General features: G+C 48.1%; 1 protein-coding gene across 1 annotated transcript in view; it reads left to right on the plus strand.

Moving 5' to 3' along the window:
• The first annotated feature begins 323 nt into the window (after positions 1-323).
• LOC140398357 (vasoactive intestinal polypeptide receptor-like) overlaps positions 324-21,078 on the plus strand; it is a 380,360-nt gene continuing 359,605 nt past the window's right edge. Inside the window, exon 1 of the mRNA XM_072486947.1 lies at positions 324-461. Within this exon, the coding sequence (XP_072343048.1) occupies positions 411-461 (51 nt within the window). The 5' untranslated portion in view covers positions 324-410. The remainder of the gene's footprint in view (positions 462-21,078) is intronic.

Consider the following 21,078-nt stretch of genomic DNA (forward strand, 5'->3'; position numbering starts at 1 on the left):
ACAATGATTTTGCGGGGTGGGGGCGGTTAGACAGTTTAATTCTGTTTTAAATTAATCTGATAAAATTGGGAGGGGGAGGGAAGTTACATAGGTTAATTCTGTCTGAAATTAAACCTGATCAAATTGGGAGGGGGTGCTTAGAATGCTGATTCCAGATGTCTCGATTCTTTACTTCCAGCTACTGTAGACCTGGTCTCGATTCTGTTAACTCATTCGTCAGTCTGGCTCGAAACTGTTCACTTCGCTGCTGTGACTCTCCGCTCCCGTCACTTTCACAACAACATTCCCTCGTGTGGAGGAGTGTCGCTTGGCAGATAGAGAGGGAGGAGAGAGGAGAGAGATTCCGCCGATTACCCTGTGCTCCCTGTATCAACCAGCCCGAGACCCTTTCCTGGAGGTACAGTCGGAGCATGAATCGTCCACCCAGGGTGTTGCTGTTTACCTATCTCTACACTGTGTCTGTGAGTACTGTCACCCACTCTGCCCCAATAGGGGCAACACAAGAGGGGGATGGGGGGGGGAGGGGGGTTGGTGAAATACATCAGTGCATGTGAAATATCAGCTTTCCCTGTGCAATGGACAAAGATTTTTCAAACGTTTGTGCTACTTTCTTATTTCTATTGTGTTCAGAACAGAACACTGTTGTTTTTTCTGGAACAGACATTGTGTAAATCAATCCAGTTTATTTTAACCTGCAGATAATTTGAAGATTTTAACCAACCTGGCTAAAAATAGATCATGCTGCGTTGGTCTGTCAGTCAGCTCCTGACACTGTAAGGGAAAAAAATTCTGAGCGTGTTGGAGAGTCTCGGCAGGTGCGTGGCAGCACCTGTAGAGTGAAACAGTTAATGTTTCAGGTCCATCGATGACCCTTCATCAGAACTGAAACCCTGGCGGTGTCAGTTCTCACCCGCTGGTGGTCCTGGCAACTTTTAAAAAAATAACTTGATCATTATTCCCTGCCAGCACCCTCTGTGCAAAGACCATGGCGATGCCACACTTCATGGCCACAGATTGGTCAGAGGGGAGATTTTTAGTCAGAGGATCCTGAAGGAGGAGAGGAGTGTGAAGACCTGCATTGATACAGGGCCTGGCACAGCCCTCATGTTGTTGTAAAACACTGGACAACCAATGACTTACTTCAAAGTGTAGTTACTGTTGGTAATGTAGGAAAGACATCAGCCAAATTGAGGATAAAATTGGAGAGCAGGGGCTATTTTTCAAAATGGCACCATGGGATTTTTCTTTACACCCACTGAGGGGGCAGACATACTGAACTAGTGACACAAAATATTACACTGTCCGGCCCTGAGAGAAAAAGATTATCTCAGATCTATAATGTCTATTTAAAAGTTTTTCCAATTAAGGTACAATTTAGCGTGGCCAATCCCCTACCTTATATATCGTTGGGTTGTGGGGGTGAGACCGACGCAGATGCAGGGAGAATGTGCAAACTCCACATGGACAGTAACCTGGGGCCGGGATCAAACTCGGGTCCTTGGCGCCGTGAGGGAGCCGTGCTACCACTGTGCCACCATGAGGGAGTGTTTCCCTCCCTCCCCATTCCTCTAACCCCCAAAAAAACAACCATTTTAAAGATCAAGAGAAAGGCTCGAGGGCAGGTAGGAATAGAAAGAAGTTGAACCGTGACATCACAGCCTGCAGGTAAGGGATTGGCCGGTGACTGGGAAGTAGTTTTTCTTTTATTTTCCCTCAGGTGTTATCCTGCGGGGCGCAAAGGTTGCTGAGTGATAGCTTGCTGAGAAGGGGAGTGAATAACAGGTAAGCTCTTTCCTTCTTTTTCTTTTTTTATCTAGAGGGGATGGCAGGGAAGGTAGTGCAATGTTCCTGCTGCAGAATGTTTGAGGTGAGGGACGCCGTCAGTGTCCCTGCTGATTTCATCTGTGGGGAGTGCATCCTTCTCCAGCTCCTCAGAAACTGCGTTAGGGAACTGGAGCTGGAGCTGGATGAACTACGGATCATTCGGGAGGCAGAGGTGGTCATAGATAGAAGCTTCAGGAATGTAGTTACTCCGAAGAATAAAGATAGATGGGTGACAGTGAGAGGGGCTGGGAGGAAGCAGTCAGTACAGGGATCCCCTGTGGACGTTCCCCTTAGTAACAAGTATACCGCTTTGGATACTGTTGGGGGGGGGGGGGACTTACCAGGGGTAAGCCATGGGGTACAGGTCTCTGGCACAGAGTCTGTCCCTGTTGCTCAGAAGGGAAGGGGGGAGAGGAGTAGAGCATAAGTTATTGGAGACTCCATAGTTAGGGGAATAGATAGGAGATTCTGTGGAAACGAATCTGTGTTGCCTCCCAGGTGCCAGGGTGGGTGATGCCTCGGATCGTGTTTTCGGGATCCTTAAGGGGGAGGGGGAGCAGCCCCAAGTCGTGGTCCACATAGGTATCAACGACATAGGTAGGAAAAGGGATAGGTATGTAAGGCAGGAATTCAGGGAGCTAGGGTGGAAACTTAAATCTAGGACAAACAGAGTTATTATCTCTGGGTTGTTACCCGTGCCACGTGATAGCGAGTCGAGGAATAGGGAGAGAGAGGAGTTGATCACTTGGCTACAGGGATGGTGCAGGAGGGAGGGTTTCAGATTTCTGGATAATTGGGGCTCATTCTGGGGTTGGTGGGACCTCTACAAACGGGATGGTCTACACCTGGACCAAAGGGGTACCAATATCCTGGGGGGGAAATTTGCTAATGGTCTTCGGGAGGGTTTAAACTAGTTCAGCAGGGGCTTGGGAACCTGAATTGTAGCTCCAGTATACAGGAGGCTGAGAGTAGTGAGGTCATGAGTAAGGTTTCAAAGTTTCAGGAGTGTACCGGCAGGCAGGAAGGTGGTTTAAAGTGTGTCTTCTTCAATGCCAGGAACATCCGGAATAAGGTGGGTGAACTTGCGGCATGGGTTGGTACCTGGGGCTTCGATGTTGTGGCCATTTTGGAGACATGGATAGAGCAGGGACAGGAATGGTTGTTGCAGGTGCCGGGGTTTAGACATTTCAGTAAGCTCAGGGAAGGTGGTAAAAGAGGGGGAGGGGTGGCATTGTTAGTCAAGGACAGTATTACGGTGGCAGAAAGAATGTTTGATGAGGACTCGTCTACTGAGGTAGTATGGGCTGAGATTAGAAACAGGAAAGGAGAGGTTTTCTATAGGCCTCTGAAAAGTTCCAGAGATGTAGAGGAAAGGATTGCAAAGATGATTCTGGATAGGAGCGAAAGCAAGTTGTTATGGGGGACTTTAACTTTCCAAATATTGACTGGAAACGCTATAGTTTGATGGGTCCTTTTTGTGCAATATGTGCAGGAGGGTTTCCTGACACAGTATATAGATAGGCCAACGTAAGGCAAGGCCATATTAGATTTGGTACTGGGTAATGAACCAGGCCAGGTGTTAGATTTGGAGGTAGGTGAGCAGTTTGGTGATAGTGACCACAATTCGATTACGTTTACTTTAGTGATGGAAAGGGATAGGTATATACCGCAGGGCAAGAGTTATATCTGGGAGAAAGGCAATTATGATGCGATGAGGCATGACTTAGGATGCATCGGATGGAGAGGAAAACTGCAGGGGATGGGCACAATGGAAATGTGGAGCTTGTCCAAGGAACAGCTACTGCGTGTCCTTGATAAGTATGTACCTGTCAGGCAGGGAGGAAGTGGTCGAGTAAGGGAACCGTGGTTTACTAAAGCAGTCGAAACACTTGTCAAGAGGAAGAAGGAGGCTTATGTAAAGATGAGACATGAGGGTTCAGTTAGGGCGCTCGAGAGTTACAAGTTAGCTAGGAAGGACCTAAAGAGAGAGCTAAGAAGAGCCAGGAGGGGACATGAGACGTCTTTGGCAGGTAGGATCAAGGATAACCCTAAAGCTTTCTATAGATATGTTAGGAATAAACCAATGACTAGGGCCAGTCAAGGACAGTAGTGGGAAGTTGTGCTTGAGGAGATAGGAGAGGTGCTAAATGAATATTTTTCATCAGCATTCACACAGGAAAATGACAATGTTGTCAAGGAGAATACTGAGATTCAGGTTACTAGACTAGAAGGGCTTGAGGTTCATAAGGAGGAGCAATTCTGGAAAGTGTGAAAATAGATAAGTTCCCTGGGCCGGATGGGATTTATCCTAGGATTCTCTGTGAAGCTAGGGAGGAGATTGCTGAGCCTTTGGCTTTGATCTTTAAGTCATCTTTGTCTACAGGAATAGTGCCAGAAGACTGGAGGATAGCAAATCTTGTCCCCTTGTTCAAGAAGGGGAGAAGAGACCACCCCGGTAACTATAGACCAGTGAGCCTTACTTCTGTTGTGGGAAAAATCTTGGAAAGGTTTATAAGAGATAGGATGTATAATCACCTGGAAAGGAATAACTTGATTCGAGATAGTCAACACGGTTTTGTGAAGGGTAGGTTGTGCCTCACAAACCTTATTGAGTTCTTTGAGAAGGTGACCAAACAGGTGGATGAGGGTAAAGCAGTTGATGTGGTGTATATGGATTTCAGTAAAGTGTTTGATAAGGTTCCCCACGGTAGGCTGCTGCAGAAAATATGGAGGCATGGGATTCAGGGTGATTTAGCAGTTTGGATCAGAAATTGGCTAGCTGGAAGAAGACAAAGGGTGGTGGTTGATGGGAAATGTTCAGACTGGAGTCCAGTTACTAGTGGTGTACCACAAGGATCTGTTTTGGGGCCACTGCTGTTTGTCATTTTTATAAATGACCTGGTTGAGGGCGTAGAAGGATGGATGAGTAAATTTGCAGATGACACTAAAGTAGGTGGAGTTGTGGACAGTGTGGAAGGATGTTACAAGTTACAGAGGGACATAGATAAGCTGCAGCGCTGGGCTGAGAGGTGGCAAATGGAGTTTAATGCAGAAAAGTGTGAGGTGATTCATTTTGGAAGGAATAACAGGAAGACAGAGTACTGGACTAATGGTAAGATTCTTGGCAGTGTGGATGAGAGAGAGATATCGGTGTCCATGTACATAGATCCCTGAAAGTTGCCACCCAGGTTGGGAGGGTTGTTAAGAAGGCATACGGTGTGTTAGCTTTTATTGGTAGAGGGATTGAATTTTGGAGCCATGAGGTCATGTTGCAGTTGTACAAAACTCTGTTGCGGCCGCATTTGGAGTATTGCGTGCAATTCTGGTCGCCAGGAAGGATGTGGAAGCATTGGAAAGGGTGCAGAGGAGATTTACCAGAATGTTGCCTGGTATGGAGGGAAGATCTTATGAGGAAAGGCTGATGGACTTGAGGCTGTTTTCGTTAGAGAGAAGAAGGTTAAGAGGTGACTTAATTGAGGCATACAAGATGATCAGAGGATTGGATAAGGTGGACAGTGAGAGCCTTTTTCCTCGGATGGTGATGTCTAGCACGAGGGGACATAGCTTTAAATTGAGGGGAGATAGATATAAGACAGATGTCAGAGGTAGGTTCTTTACTCAGAGAGTAGTAAGGGCGTGGAATGCCCTGCCTGCTACAATAGTGGACTCGCCAACACTAAGGGCATTCAAATGGTCATTGGATAGACATATTGACGATAAGGGAATAGTGTAGATGAGCTTTAGAGTGGTTTCACAGGTCGGCACAACATCGAGGGCCGAAGGGCCTGTACTGCGCTATAATGTTTTATGTTCTATGACGCCCAGAACTGCAATGTCTTGTCAGCATAGATTTGGTCTTGTGATAAATTGAGGAGAGCAGATGGGTCAGTCAGAGACAGATGAAGTTAAGGATAGACAGACCTAATGATCTACAGGGAAAGGAAGACAGGCAAATGGAGTGAGTTGAATTATAATGTGCTAACGGTTCCAGTTCAGAGATTGGATGATGTTACAAATATTGAACAGTCTGTTAATTTGGTGGAAACTCTAAACAACCTGTTCCAGTGCAGTCTTTTTGTATTATAGCCCAGTTGTATTATTGCCGCTCAGACTTCCGGTTGCGGCTATGCGGAGCTAAGTCGCACATTCGGCGGCTCCCGCAAAAAACGGACTTTTGGGCTCCTTTCAGGGCCCCCAACGGAATTATTTCGACATTTCCTGGTGTGGGAAGGAGATTACAATAGTCCCCCGACAGTATATGGCTTTTACCAGGAGCGGGGCGACTAAAAAGGTGGTGGTGGACCCGAAGAGGGTGCGAGGGAAGAAGAACAGAATGGTGGCGGGCGGAGACCAGGCAGCGTGGATGCAGTGGCCGCAGGAGCAACAGGAGGTTATCGAGTGCTGCTTCAGAGAGATTAAAGCGGACCTGCTTGAGCCGATGAAGGCTTCTATCGATAAGCTGCTGGAGACACAGACGGCCCAGGGGGTGGCGATCCGCGAGGCCCGACAAAAGATCTCCGACAACGAGGACGAGATCTTAGGCTTGGTGGTAAAGGTGGAGGCGCACAAGTCGCTCCACACGAAATGGCAGGAGCGGTTCGAGGAGATGGAGAATCGTACGAGACGGAAAAATCTGCGGATTCTGTGCCTCCCGGAGGGGTTGGAGGGGCCCGACATGGGGGCCTATGTGGTCACCATGTTGAACTCGCTGATGGGAGCGGGGTCCTTCCAGGGGCCCCTGGAGCTGGAAGGGGCCCATAATGTGCTGGCGAGGAGGCCCAAGGCTAACGAGCCTCCGCGGGCGGTGCTGGTGCGGTTTCATCGGTTCGCTGATTGGGAGTGTGTGCTCAGGTGAGTTGCTGCTGCTATGGTCAGGGGGGATCTGGAGCGAGTGGGGGGGGGCGTCGGAACGGGGATCTGCCGCCGTGGGGAACGGGCCGGGCGTGGGATGCGGGCACGTGGCTGGACGAGGAGGGGTTATGGCTAATCGGCAGGGGAGGGTGGGGAGGGTAGCCCCCTGATCCGGCTGATAACCTGGAATGTAAGGGGTCTGAACGGGCCGGTCAAGCGGGCCCGCGTGTTTGCGCGCTTGAAGGGGCTGAAGGCAGATGTGGTTATGCTCCAGGAGACACACCTGAAGGTGGCAGACCAGGTAAGATTGAGGAAAGGGTGGGTAGGTCAGGTGTTTCATTCGGGGCTGGATGCCAAAAATTGGGGGGTGGCGATCTTGGTGGGAAAGAAGGTGTCATTCGAGGCGTCGAGCATTGTGGCAGACAATGGCGGTAGGTACGTAATGGTAAGTGGTAAGCTGCAGGGAGGGAGGGTGGTACTGGTCAATGTGTATGCCCCGAATTGGGACAATGCGAGTTTTATGCGGCACATATTGGGTCGGATCCCAGACTTGGAAATGGGGGGCCTGATAATGGGGGGAGACTTTAACACGGTGTTGGATCCGGCACTGGATCGCTCCAGGTCTAGGACGGGTAGGAAGCCGGCGGCGGCTAAAGTGCTGAGGGGGTTTATGGACCAGATGGGAGGGGTGGACCCTTGGAGATTTGCAAGGCCGGGGGCTAGGGAATTTTCATTTTCCTCACATGTCCATAAGGCTTATTCCCGGATCAAATTTTTAATTCTGAGCAGGGCGCTGATAGCGAGAGTAGAGGATACCGAGTACTCGGCGATAGCCATTTCGGATCACGCCCCGCGTTGGGTGGACTTAGAGCTGGAGGAGGAGAGGGACCAGCGCCCGTTGTGGCGCTTGGAGGTGGGGCTGTTGGCGGATGAGGAGGTGAGTGAGCGTGTCCGAGGAAGTATAGAGAGGTACCTGGAGGCCAACGATAGCGGGGAGGTCCGAGTGGGGATGGTATGGGAAGAACTGAAGGCGGTGGTTAGGGGAGAGCTGATCTCCATTAGGGCCCACAAGGGGAGGAGGGAGCGGGGGGAGAGAGAGAGGCTGGTGGGGGAGATGGTGAGGGTATATCTATCACCCCTCAGTTTAAAGTTATGTCCCCTCGTGCCAGCCATTTCCATCCACGGGAGAAGGCTCTCACTGTCCACCCTATCCAACCCCCTGATCATTTTGTATGCCTCTATTAAGTCTCCTCTTAACCTTCTTCTCTCCAACGAAAACAACCTCAAGTCCATCAGCCTTTCCTCATAAGATTTTCCCTCCATACCAGGCAACATCCTGGTAAATCTCCTCTGCACCCGCTCCAAAGCCTCCACGTCCTTCCTAGAATGCGGTGACCAGAACTGTACGCAATATTCCAAATGCGGCCGTACCAGAGTTCTGTACAGCTGCAACATGACCTCCCAACTCCGGAACTCAATCCCTCTACCAATAAAGGCCAACACTCCATCGGCCTTCTTCACAACCCTATCAACCTGGGTGGCAGCTTTCAGGGATCTATGTACATGGACACCTAGATCCCTCTACTCACCCACACTTTTAAGAACTTTACCATGAGCCAAATATTCCGCATTCCTGTTATTCCTTCCAAAGTGAATCACCTCACACTTCTCTACATTAAACTCCATTTGCCACCTCTCAGCCCAGCTCTGCAGCTTATCTATATCCCTCTGTAACCTGCTATATCCTTCCACACTGTCGACAACACCACCGACTTTAGTATCGTCTGCAAATTTACTCACCCACCCTTCTGCGCCTTCCTCTAGGTCATTGATAAAAATGACAAACAGCAACAGCAACAGCAACAGCAAGTGGTACTCCACTTATGACTGTACTCCATTCTGAACATTTCCCATCAACCACCACCCTCTGTCTTCTTTCAGCTAGCCAATTTCTGATCCACATCCCTAAATCACCCTCAATCCCCAGCCTCCGTATTTTCTGCAATAGCCTACCGTGGGGAACCTTATCAAACGCTTTGCTGAAATCCATATACACCACATCAACTGCTCTACCTTCATCTACCTGTTCAGTCACCTTCTCAAAGAACTCAATAAGGTTTGTGAGGCATGACCTACCCTTCACAAAGCCATGTTGACAATCCCTGATCATATTATTCCTATCTAGATGATTATAAATCTTGTCTCTTATAATCCCCTCCAAGACTTTACCCACTACAGACGTGAGGCTCACCGGTCTATAGTTGCCGGGGTTGTCTCTGCTCCCCTTTTTGAACAAAGGGACCACATTTGCTGTCCTCCAGTCCTCTGGCACTATTCCTGTAGCCAATGATGACATAAAAATCAAAGCCAAAGATCCAGCAATCTCTTCCCTGGCCTCCCGGAGAATCCTAGGATAAATCCCATCAGGTCCCGGGGACTTATCTATTTTCAGCCTGTCCAGAATTGCCAACACCTCTTCCCTACGTACCTCAATGCCATCTATTCTATTAGCCTGGGGCTCAGCATTCTCCTCCACAACATTATCTTTTTCCTGAGTGAATACTGACGAAAAATATTCATTTAGTATCTCGCCTATCTCTTCAGACTCCACACACAATTTCCCATCCCTGTCCTTGACTGGTCCTACTCTTTCCCTAGTCATTCGCATATTCCTGACATACCTATAGAAAGCTTTTGGGTTTTCCTTGATCCTTCCTGCCAAATACTTCTCATGTCCCCTCCTTGCTCGTCTTAGCTCTCTCTTTAGATCCTTCCTCACTACCTTGTAACTATCCATCGCCCCAACTGAAACTTCACACCTCATCTTCACATAGGCCTCCTTCTTCCTCTTAACAAGAGATTCCACTTCCTTGGTAAACCACGGTTCCCTCGCTCGACGCCTTCCTCCCTGCCTGACCGGTACATACTTATCAAGAACACGCAGTAGCTGATCCTTGAACAAGCCCCACTTATCCAGTGTGCCCAACACTTGCAGCCTACTTCTCCACCTTATCCCCCCCAAGTCACGTCTAATGGCATCATAATTGCCCTTCCCCCAGCTATAACTCTTGCCCTGCGGTGTATACTTATCCCTTTCCATCATTAACATAAACGTCACCGAATTGTGGTCACTGTCCCCAAAGTGCTCTCCTACCTCTAAATCCAACACCTGGCCTGGTTCATTACCCAAAACCAAATCCAACGTGGCCTCGCCTCTAGTTGGCCTGTCAACATATTGTTTCAGGAAACCCTCCTGCGCACACTGTACAAAAAACGACCCATCTATTGTACTCGAACTATATCTTTTCCAGTCAATATTTGGAAAGTTAAAGTCTCCCATAATAACTACCCTGTTACTTTCGCTCTTATCCAGAATCATCTTCGCCATCCTTTCCTCTACATCCCTAGAACTATTAGGAGGCCTATAAAAAACTCCCAACAGGGTGACCTCTCCTTTCCTGTTTCTAACTTCAGCCCATACTACCTCGGAAGAAGAGACCCCATCTAGCATCCTCTCCGCCACCATAATACTGCTCTTGACTAGCAGTGCCACACCTCCCTCTCTTTTGCCTCCTTCTCTGAGCTTACTAAAACACCTAAACCCCGGAACCTGCAACATCCATTCCTGTCCCTGCTCTATCCATGTCTCCGAAATGGCCACAACATCGAAGTCCCAGGTACCAACCCATGCTGCCAGTTCCCGTACCTTGTTTCGTATACTCCTGGCATTGAAGTAGACACACTTCAAACCACCTACCTGAACACTGGCCCCCTCCTGCGACATCAAATCTGTGCTCCTGACCTCTATACTCTCATTCTCCCTTACCCTAAAACTACAATCCAGGTTCCCATGCCCCTGCTGCATTAGTTTAAACCCCCCCAAAGAGCACTAACAAATCTCCCCCCCAGGATATTTGTGCCCCTCAGGTTCAGATGTAGACCATCCTGTCTGTAGAGGTCCCACCTTCCCCAGAAAGAGCCCCAGTTATCCAGAAATCTGAATCCCTCCCGCCTGCACCATCCCTGTAGCCACGTGTTTAAATGCTCTCTCTCCCTATTCCTCATCTCACTATCACGTGGCACGGGCAACAACCCAGAGATAACAACTCTGTTGTTCTAGTTCTGAGCTTCCATCCTAGCTCCCTGAAAGCCTGCCTGACATCCTTGTCCCCTTTCCTACCTATGTCGTTAGTGCCAATGTGGACCACGACTTGGGGCTGCTTCCCCTCTCCCTAAGGACCCGGAAAACACGATCCGAGACATCACGTACCCTTGCACCTGGGAGGCAACATACCAAACGTGAGTCTCTCACGCTCCCACACAATCTCCTATCTGTGCCCCTGACTAAAGAGTCCCCAATTACTAATGCTCTGCTCCTCTCCCCCCTTCCCTTCTGAGCAACAGGGACAGACTCCGTGCCAGAGGCCCGTACCCCATGGCTTACCCCTGGTAAGTCCCCCCCCCCCCCACAAGTATCCAAAGCGGTATACTTGTTTCTCAGGAGAACGACCGCAGGGGATCCCTGCACTGACTGCTTTTTCCCAGTCCCTCTTACAGTTACCCACCTATCTCCAATCTTTGGTGTAACTAATTCCCTGAAGCTGCTATCTATGACCCCTTCTGCCTCCCGAATGATCCGAAGTTCTTCCAACTCCAGCTCCAGTTCCCTAACTCGGTCTTGGAAGAGCTGGAGATGGCAGCACTTCCTGCAGGTAAAATCAGCAGGGACACTAACTGCATCCCTCACCTCAAACATCCTGCAGGAGGAACATTGCACTCCCTTCCCTGCCATTCCTCTAACTTTCTACCAAGATCTGGCTAACAACTAAATTAAATTTTTTATAAAAAATAATAATATAATAGAATAAAATATGGTACTTACCTCACACCAATGGGTTTTATTATTAGGTTAGAGGAGGAGGGCGGGTGGGAAACACTACACGTGTAGTGTCTCGGGTTTCCTCTCCACCAGAATTTATTGGTGAGGGTCTTCCCAGGCGTCCGCGGGTCGACTTCCTGTTCCCGCCTAAAACACTAATTTTTTTTTTTTTAATTCTCAGCTCCTGCTGAAATTGACTAACCAGCCAGCTCCACTCCCGCCGAAATCGACTGACCTGCCCCTGCAAAGACAAGTGCTTTTAAAGGACAGACTTACCTCCCAGCAGCCACTTCCGCACTGCTCCCGCTGAAACTGACTCACCAGCTGTTCTCCCGCCGAAATCGACTGGCCTGCCCCTGCAAAGACAAGTGCTTTTAAAGGACAGACTTACCTCCCAGCAGCCACTTCCGCACTGCTCCCGCTGAAACTGACTCACCAGCGGTTCTCCCTCCGAAATCGACTGGCCTGCCCCTGCCAAGACAAATGCTTTTAAAGGACAGACTTACCTCCCAGCAGCCACTTCCGCACTGCTCCCGCTGAAACTGACTCACCAGCTGTTCTCCCGCCGAAATCGACTGGCCTGCCCCTGCAAAGACAAGTGCTTTCAAAGGACAGACTTACCTCCCAGCAGCCACTTCCGCACTGCTCCCGCTGAAACTGACTCACCAGCTGTTCTCCCGCCGAAATCGACTGGCCTGCCCCTGCAAAGACAAGTGCTTTTAAAGGACAGACTTACCTCCCAGCAGCCACTTCCGCACTGCTCCCGCTGAAACTGACTCACCAACTGTTCTCCCGCCGAAATCGACTGGCCTGCCCCTGCAAAGACAAGTGCTTTTAAAGGCCTTGAGAGGGTATCGACCGGTACAAGGGTTCTATAGGTGGTGGCAACCGTTCTTAGACTTCCTTGCAGAACGGTAGCCATTGGTCAATGGCAGCAGCAACTCGGGGGGGGGCGGGGGGGGGGGTTTACTTTATTATTGTTTTTGTTATTTACACTGGGGGGTCTGAGGGGGTGCATATACCTGTTGTGTTAAGTCGGGGTGTTAATGTTAATTTATTATTTATGTACAGGGGGGAGGGGGGTATGGAGGGCTGCTTTTTTGGACTGTGTTTTGTACTTAACCTTGTTGGGTTCCTTTTTCATTTTGTTATTGATATTTTATGAAAACCTGAATAAAAATTATTTTTAAAAAAAAATTATTGCCGCTCAGTTAAGTAACCCATGAAAGACATGTAATTAGCACTGATCACTGTTGTCTTGATACCAGTGAAATGGGGAGCTTACCTGAAACTAGCAGCCAATTGTGAATATAACTGGGCAAATTAATGTTGAAGAACAGACTGTTCTCCCACAGAAAGTTCCAACAGTTACTGTAACACAATCACAACAAACCTGTTGTTAGCAACACATTATTGCATTGCAACACTTATAAATTTAGACTTCACAGGGGAGCATTGTATTGGATCACTTCTATCTATAGTATAAGATGGAACAGACTTCATTTTCTGGGATGAAACACAATCAGGAATCAAAAGTAATTTTTTGCCTTCATGTTCAAACAATGAGTTGGTGAAAAACATATTCCTTTCTATTTTGCCTACATCAAAGATAGATGTCACAGACGAAACCTTATTATTACCTAATTATTCCTAAATTCTTTGAAGACAGTCTGATCACATTGCCAGCTATTTCCCTCAAACAAGACTTCCTGACGAAACGGGTCTTAACCCTTTTCCAGAGCAGGCTTTATCAATCATTCTCTTTCTACACGACAGTCAATAGATTCCTCCATCTGTGTTTAAAACCCCTAAAGTTACACTTAATCAGCCATGGTTAAAGACATAACTGTCACTTATTTCCTTGCTTGAACATTTTTCAAATAGAAGATGAGCTATTTGTGCTCCTCTCACCTAATACTTCAAAACCATCCTGTTGACCTCCCAAGTCTATTGTTTCATGAGGAAAAAATGTTTGGCAATGAACCCTTAGTCACTGTCCATCACTCCGAGATGTCCAATAGAGTGTTGTGATAGGATCAGTTTGAGAATTATATGGGATCAGTTGGAGTATTGTATTGTAATTAACTGGAATATTGTATGGGATTAGTTGAAATATTAGATGGGATTATATTGCTGTGTCCTGATTTAGATATTCTTTCTTTTAACTCTAATATATACATCATATCATGAGCTTCCCATGGCATTACCTGTTGATGCACCATTTTATTGGAAAAGATTCAAGTTAAGATAATCTATAGTATACTGTTCTGCAGCCAGGATGACTGTGTTTGATTTTTGAGTCAGTGGCTGTTTCTGATTTTCAGGGTCGTAGTTATTTCACCTGGACAGGTTTGGCCAGGCATCTCTACTAAAGAGTAGATGACCGGCCCCTATGATTCGGGAGAGGGCAGTTCGGGGCTTCCTATGTTTCCAATGTTCTAGATCCATCCCCAGAAAATGGAGCAAAAGGAGACATTAGCAAAGCAATGCTGTGTGTGCGCGGACCCCTTACTCTTGATTATGGTACACAAGGATGCCATTCTGCCCATGACTGCTGGTCCTCCTTGATGTGTTGGGTGTTCTGGATCACAAACAGGTCACCAACACTGGAAGTGGTGCAACTCTCTTTTATTATAAGTTAACTATATTAAAATACTTGAACTGTGGGTAAATGCTTTAACTGTTGACCTTTGCCTAGTCCTAACCAGGTGATGCACTCAGCAGATGGTGAATGTCTGTGTTGCAGGCTGTGAGCTGGCTGATACTGGCTGAAAGAGCGGGAACTCTACTGTCCCCTGTCTTTATAGTGTATGTGCTCTCATTGGTGATTGGCTGCGGTGTTGTGTATGCTGATTGGTCACACTGCATGACCATCAGTGTGTGTGTGTGTGTCTGCACCATGATATACTGGTGTATATTATGACACTCCTGCAGGAGCAATTTGCCTAATGACACTTCCCTGCATTTTCCCTCCAGCGCTGCAATGTTTTCCTTTTTTTAGGTAATGATCTAATTCCCTTTCGAAAGCCTCTGCCACACTCTCAGACAGTGCATTCCAGGTCCTAACCATTTACTGAGTGAAGAGATTTTTCTTCATGTCACCATTGTTTCTGTTGCCACTTATCATAAACCTGTTCCATTTTGTTCTCGCTTCGAAAGTGTTTCTCCCTATCTCTACACTATTCACATCCCTCTCCCTTCTCCAAGGAGAACAGTCCCAACTTTTCTGATCTATGTACAAAGTTCTGCGTCCCTGGAACCAATCTCGTGAACCTTCTCCCTACCTTTCTTTCTAATGTCTTCATATACTTCCTAAAGAACGGTGTCCGGAACTGGACACAATATTCCACTTGAGGATAAACCAGTGTGTTGTACAGGTTTAACATAACTTCCTTGATTTATGCACTAATGAATAAAGTCCAGGATGTCATATTCTTTATTAATCACTCACTCAAACTGTCTTGCCATTTTGAAAGATTTGCACACATATATGCATACCCTGACTCCTCTGCTCCTGCGCTCCCTTTAGAATTACGGCTTTAATTTTATATTGTCTCTCTGTGTTCTTTTGTCCAAAATGAATCACTTCACATTTCTATGCATTAAATTCTTTCTTCCACCTATCTGCCCACTCCACCAACCTCTGTTCTTTTAAAGTTCTACACTATCCTCATATTTCACCTCCAAATTCTCTATCCTCTGCAAATTTTGAAATTGTGACCAGTACACCAAGGTCTGGGCCATTAACTTTGATATGAATTGTTTTTTTAATATAAATTTAGAGTACCCAATTAATCTTTTCCAATTAAGGGGCAATTTACCGTGGCCAATCCACCTAGCCTGCACATCTTTGGGTGTGGGGGCGAAACCCACGCAAACACCAGGAGAATGTGCAAACTCCACACGGATAGTGGCCAACCTTGATATGAATAGCAGGGATACCAACATTGATTCCTGGGGAGCTCCAATATACACCTTCCTCCAGTCCAGAAAGAAACTTATTTTCCTGTCACTCAACCAATTTCATATCCATGTTGCTGATCTCCCTTTTATTCCAGGAGCTGTAACTTAGCTTGCATGTTTGCTGTGTGGCATGTTATCAAAAATCTTTTGGAAGTCCATATACATCACATCAACAGCATTACCCTCATCAACCCTCCCGTTAACTTATCAAAGTCACACAAGTTTAGTTAATCATGATTTTTCCTCAACAAACCCATGCTGGCTTTCTTTAATTAACCCACACTTGCACCAGTGACTATTAACTTTGTCACAATTATCGTTTCTAGAACTGTCCCCATCACTGACTGGCCTGTAATTGATTGTCTTACCAGAAATAATCTAAATGTTGGTAAATAACTCTACCCACACACACACACACACGTACACACAAATCACAACAAGAACCATTTTGCAATATCCTTGTGGTTGTAGGACCTTAAAGTCATTTGATCATAGAGTCATAGAATTTACAGTGCAGAAGGAAGCCATTTGGCCATCGAGTCTGCATCAGCTTTTGGAAAGAATGCCCTACTGAAGGCCACACTTCCACCCTATCCCCGTAACCCCGTAACCCAGCAACCCTACCTAACCTAAGGGCAAGTTGTGCATGGCCAATCCACCTAACCTGCACATCTTTGAACTATGGGAGGAAACCGGAGCACCCGGTTTCCTCCCAGACACGGGGAGAACATGCAGACTCCGCACAGACAGTGACCCAATCCGGGAATCGAATTTGGGACTCTGGAAATGTGAAGCAACTGTGCTAACCACCGTGCTTCCGTGACACCCATACTTATCCCCTTTACATCAGGATCTTTTGTGTTGCTCTTTTAACAGAAATGGATAATCAGCGGAGTTCTCCAATTTGAAGGGTAACCTGATAGAGGTCCTTGAATATATGAGAGACTTGATAGAATAGACAGAGATTCAGATTTGTGCTGTAACAAAGAAATCAAATGAAATGAAATGAAAATGAAAACCGCTTATTGTCACAAGTAGGCTTCAAATGAAGTTACTGTGAAAAGCCCCAGGCACTTGAAAGAGAAGCTTTCTCTGTCAAGCTGAAAATCCTGGAACTAGGATTGTTAAAGGTAAACATGAGAAACTCATTGGAACAGTCACACTTGACAAAGATCTGTCAAGCTGGCAATGAACTGTCAAAGATATTGGGTGAGTTGGCATGGAGGGGGTAAGGGAAAACAGTGGTGGATGGGGGTTATGGGTTTGCATGAGTTGACACTAAGTTGGCATAAGTTATAAAAGGCCATGACGATGGGAGCATTGGGAGTATGAGGAGACATTGGCGGGGGTAGATAGAAGACATGGGTGGCGTAGGTTGGCATGGATGGGGCATGGGAGTGTGTGAGGGCTGAGAGCTTCCTGCCCCTACTGGCGTAAAATTGCAGCCAGATTGGTGAGGGTGGGATGGTGGAAGGAAACCCGTCCATGCAATTGTATGCCCCCCCTCACCTGCTTCAGAACCCGCTGTAGAAGTCCTTGCCTATGCTGCTTACATGTGTGTTTGTGTATATAAATATATATATTGACTTCCGGTGATGACGATATGCTGAACAGTTGCACGTTAGATGGCTCTCTTCCCGTGGGCATGATAAATAGCCACGTTTCAACGATAATTCGCCAAAATGGCATAGCAATCCATTGCCCAACTTTAATAGGGGGAAATAATAGCCTCACGTGGGAAATCGGGATTTTTTTTTTTTATTCCTCTTTTTAAAAAAATATATATTTTATTAAAGTTTTTCGATCAGAAAGAATTTTCCATTTTTACAACTTTGTAACAAAATGTACATTGACCGTTATTTAAACAATATATTAACTAACAACAAGTGCAGAAAAAGAAATAGTAACATTGAAAAAATAAATATAATTATAAACAACTAGCATGGAAAAGAACAAAAAAAACAAGGGCCCACATGTACCCTCCCCTACCCACCCCCCCTCCTCCCCCCTGGGTTGCTGCTGCTGTCTTTCCTGTTTTCCCTTATCGCTCTGCGAGATAGTCAAGGAACGGTTGCCACCGCCTGGTGAACCCCTGAGCCGAACCTCTTAGTGCGTACTTTATTCGCTCCAATTTTATAAACCCTGCCATGTCGTTTATCCAGGCCTCCACGCCCGGGGGTTTAGCTTCTTTCCACAGAAGTAGAATCCTTCGCCGGGCTACTAGGGACACAAAGGCCAAAACATTGGCCTCTCTCGCCTCCTGCACACCCGGCTCTTCTGCAACCCCAAATATAGCCAACCCCCAGCTTGGTTCGACCCGGACCCCCACCACCTTTGAGATCACTCTTGCCACACCCACCCAGAACCCATGCAATACTGGACATGACCAAAACATGTGGGTGTGGTTCGCCGGGCTTCCCGCGCACCTCCCGCACCTATCCTCCACTCCAAAAAATCTACTCAGCCTTGCTCCCGTCATATGCGCCCTGTGTAGAACCTTGAATTGGATCAGGCTGAGCCTGGTACACGAGGACGAGGAATTTACCCTACTTAGGGCATCTGCCCACAGCCCCTCCTCAATCTCTTCCCCCAGCTCCTCCTCCCATTTACCCTTTAGCTCCTCTACCATCGTCTCCCCCTCGTCTCTCATTTCTCTGTATATATCGGACACTTTACCATCACCGACCCATGCCCCCGAGATCAATCTGTCCTGGATCCCCTGCGCCGGGAGCTGCGGAAATTCCCTCACCTGTTGCCTTGCAAATGCCCTCACTTGCATATATCGGAAGGCATTCCCAGGTGGCAACTCGTATTTTTCTACCAGTGCTCCCAGACTCGCGAACGTCCCGTCCAAGAACAAGTCCTTCAATTTCACAATTCCTGCTCGTTGCCAAGGTTGGAATCCCCCATCTATCCTTCCCGGGACGAACCTGTGGTTGTTCCTTATCGGGGACCACACCGAGTCACCCGTCACCCCCCTATGTCATCTCCACTGCCCCCAAATCTTCAAAGTCGCCACCACCACTGGGTTTGTGGTGTATTTTTTCGGGGAAAACGGTAACGGCGCCGTCGCCAGTGCTTTTAAACTTGTTCCCCTACAGGACGCCATCTCCAGCCTTTTCCACGCCGCTCCTGCTTCTTCCCTCATCCACTTACATATCATAGACACGTTGACAGCCCAATAGTAATCACTCAGACTCGGCAGTGCCAGTCCCCCTCTGTCCCTCCTATGCTGCAGGAACCCCTCTTTACCCTTGGGGTCTTTCCAGCCCACACAAAGTTCATAATACTCCTATCCACTTTCTTGAAGAAGGCCTTTGTAATCAGTATGGGGAGGCACTGAAACACAAAAAGAAACCTTGGGAGGACCCCCATTTTGACCGCCTGTACCCTGCCCGCCAATGACAGGGGCACCATGTCCCACCTTTTAAAGTCCTCCTCCATCTGCTCTACCTGTTGTGTCAAGTTAAGTTTATGCAAGGTTCCCCAGTTCCTAGCCACCTGGATCCCTAGATATCGAAAGTCCCTTGCTACTCTCCTCAGCGGCAGATCGTCTATTCCCCTGCCCTGTTCCCCAGGGTGCATCACAAATAGTTCACTCTTTCCCATGTTCAATTTGTATCCCGAGAACTCTCCAAACTCCCTGAGTGTCTGCATTATCTCAGGCATCCCCTCCACTGGGTCCGCCACATATAGCAGCAGATCATCCGCATATAATGACACCCGATGTTCCTCTCCTCCTCTAAGCACCCCTCTCCACTTCTTAGAGCCCCTCAGCGCTATGGCCAATGGCTCGATTGCCAACGCGAACAGTAACGGGGACAAGGGACACCCCTGTCTTGTGACCCTATGTAATCGGAAATAGTCGGATCGTTGCCTGTTTGTAACCACGCTTGCCACCGGGGCCCCGTACAGGGGCTGAACCCATCTGATGAACCCCTTTCCAAATCCAAATCTCTTCAGTACCTCCCACAGGTAGTCCCACTCCATTCTATCGAATGCCTTCTCTGCATCCATCGCCACCACTATCTCCGCCTCCCCCTCCGGTGGGGGCATCATCATTACCCCCAGCAACCTTCGTATGTTGGCATTCAATTGCCTCCCTTAAACAAACCCTGTCTGGTCGTCATGTACCACCCCTGGGACACAGTCCTCTATCCTAGTCGCCATCACCTTGGCCAGTAACTTGGCGTCTACATTTAGGAGGGAGATGGGCCTGTATGACCCGCACTGCAGCGGGTCTTTGTCTCGTTTCAGGATCAACGATATCGTCGCCTCCGACATCGTCGGGGGTAGTGTCCCCCTTTCCTTAGCCTCATTGAAGGTTCTCGCCAGGAGTGGGGCCAGTAGGTCCACATATTTCCTGTAAAATTCCACCGGGAACCCATCTGGTCCCGGGGCCTTTCCTGCCTGCATTTTCCCGATTCCTTTTACCACCTCCTCCACCTCAATCTGCGCTCCCAGACCTGTCACCTCCTGCTCCTCAACCCTCGGGAACTCCAACTGGTCCAAGAAGTGCATCATTCCCTCTTTCCCCTCCGGGGGTTGGGACTTATACAGCCTCTCATAGAATGACTTAAACACCCTGTTCACCTACTCCGCCCTCTGTTCCATCCTTCCCTCCTCGTCCCTAATTCCTCCGATCTCTCTCGCCGCCCCCCTCTTCCTAAGTTGTTGGGCCAGCAGTCGGCTCGCCTTTTCCCCATACTCGTATTGTATTCCCTGTGCCTTCCTCCACTGCGTCTCCGCCTTACCCGTGGTCAGCAGGTAAAACTCCGTCTGTAGTCTCCGTTTTTCCCTGTATAACCCTTCATCCGGGGCCTCCGCATATTGCCTATCCACCCTCAGAATCTCCCCGATCAATCTCTCCCTTTCTTTACCCTCTTCTTTCCCCTTGTGGGCTCTTATGGAAATCAGCTCCCCCCTAACCACCGCTTTCAGCGCCTCCCATACAACTCCCACCTGGACCTCTCCATCATCGTTGACCTCTAGGTACCTTTCAATACATCCCCTCACCCTTCCACATACCACCTCATCTGCCAACAGTCCCATGTCTAATCTCCAAAGTGGGCGCTGCTCCTTATCCTCTCCTAGATCCAGATCCACCCAGTGTGGGGCGTGATCTGAAACGGCTAGCCGAATATTCCGTTCCTGCAACTTTCGGGATCAGCGCCCTTCCCAGGACAAAAAAGTCTATCTGGGAGTATACTTTATGGACGTGGGAGAAAAAGGAAAACTCCTTACTCCTCGGTCTAGCAAATCTCCAGGGATCTACTCCTCCCATCTGCTCCATAAACCCCTTAAGCACCTTGGCCGCTGCCGGCCTCCTCCCGGTCCTAGATCTGGACCGGTCCAGCCCTGGGTCCAGCACCGTGTTGAAGTCCCCCCCCAATACCAAATTTCCCATCTCTAGGTCCGGGATGCGCCCCAACATACGCTTCATAAAACCCGCGTCATCCCAGTTCGGGGCATATACGTTCACCAGCACCACCGCCTCACCTTGCAATCTGCCACTCACCATCACGTACCTGCCCCCACTGTCCGCCACTATGGTCTTAGCC

The sequence above is a fragment of the Scyliorhinus torazame genome, chromosome 21, assembly GCF_047496885.1.
Source record: "Scyliorhinus torazame isolate Kashiwa2021f chromosome 21, sScyTor2.1, whole genome shotgun sequence".
In the NCBI taxonomy this organism is placed as follows: Eukaryota; Metazoa; Chordata; class Chondrichthyes; order Carcharhiniformes; family Scyliorhinidae; genus Scyliorhinus; species Scyliorhinus torazame.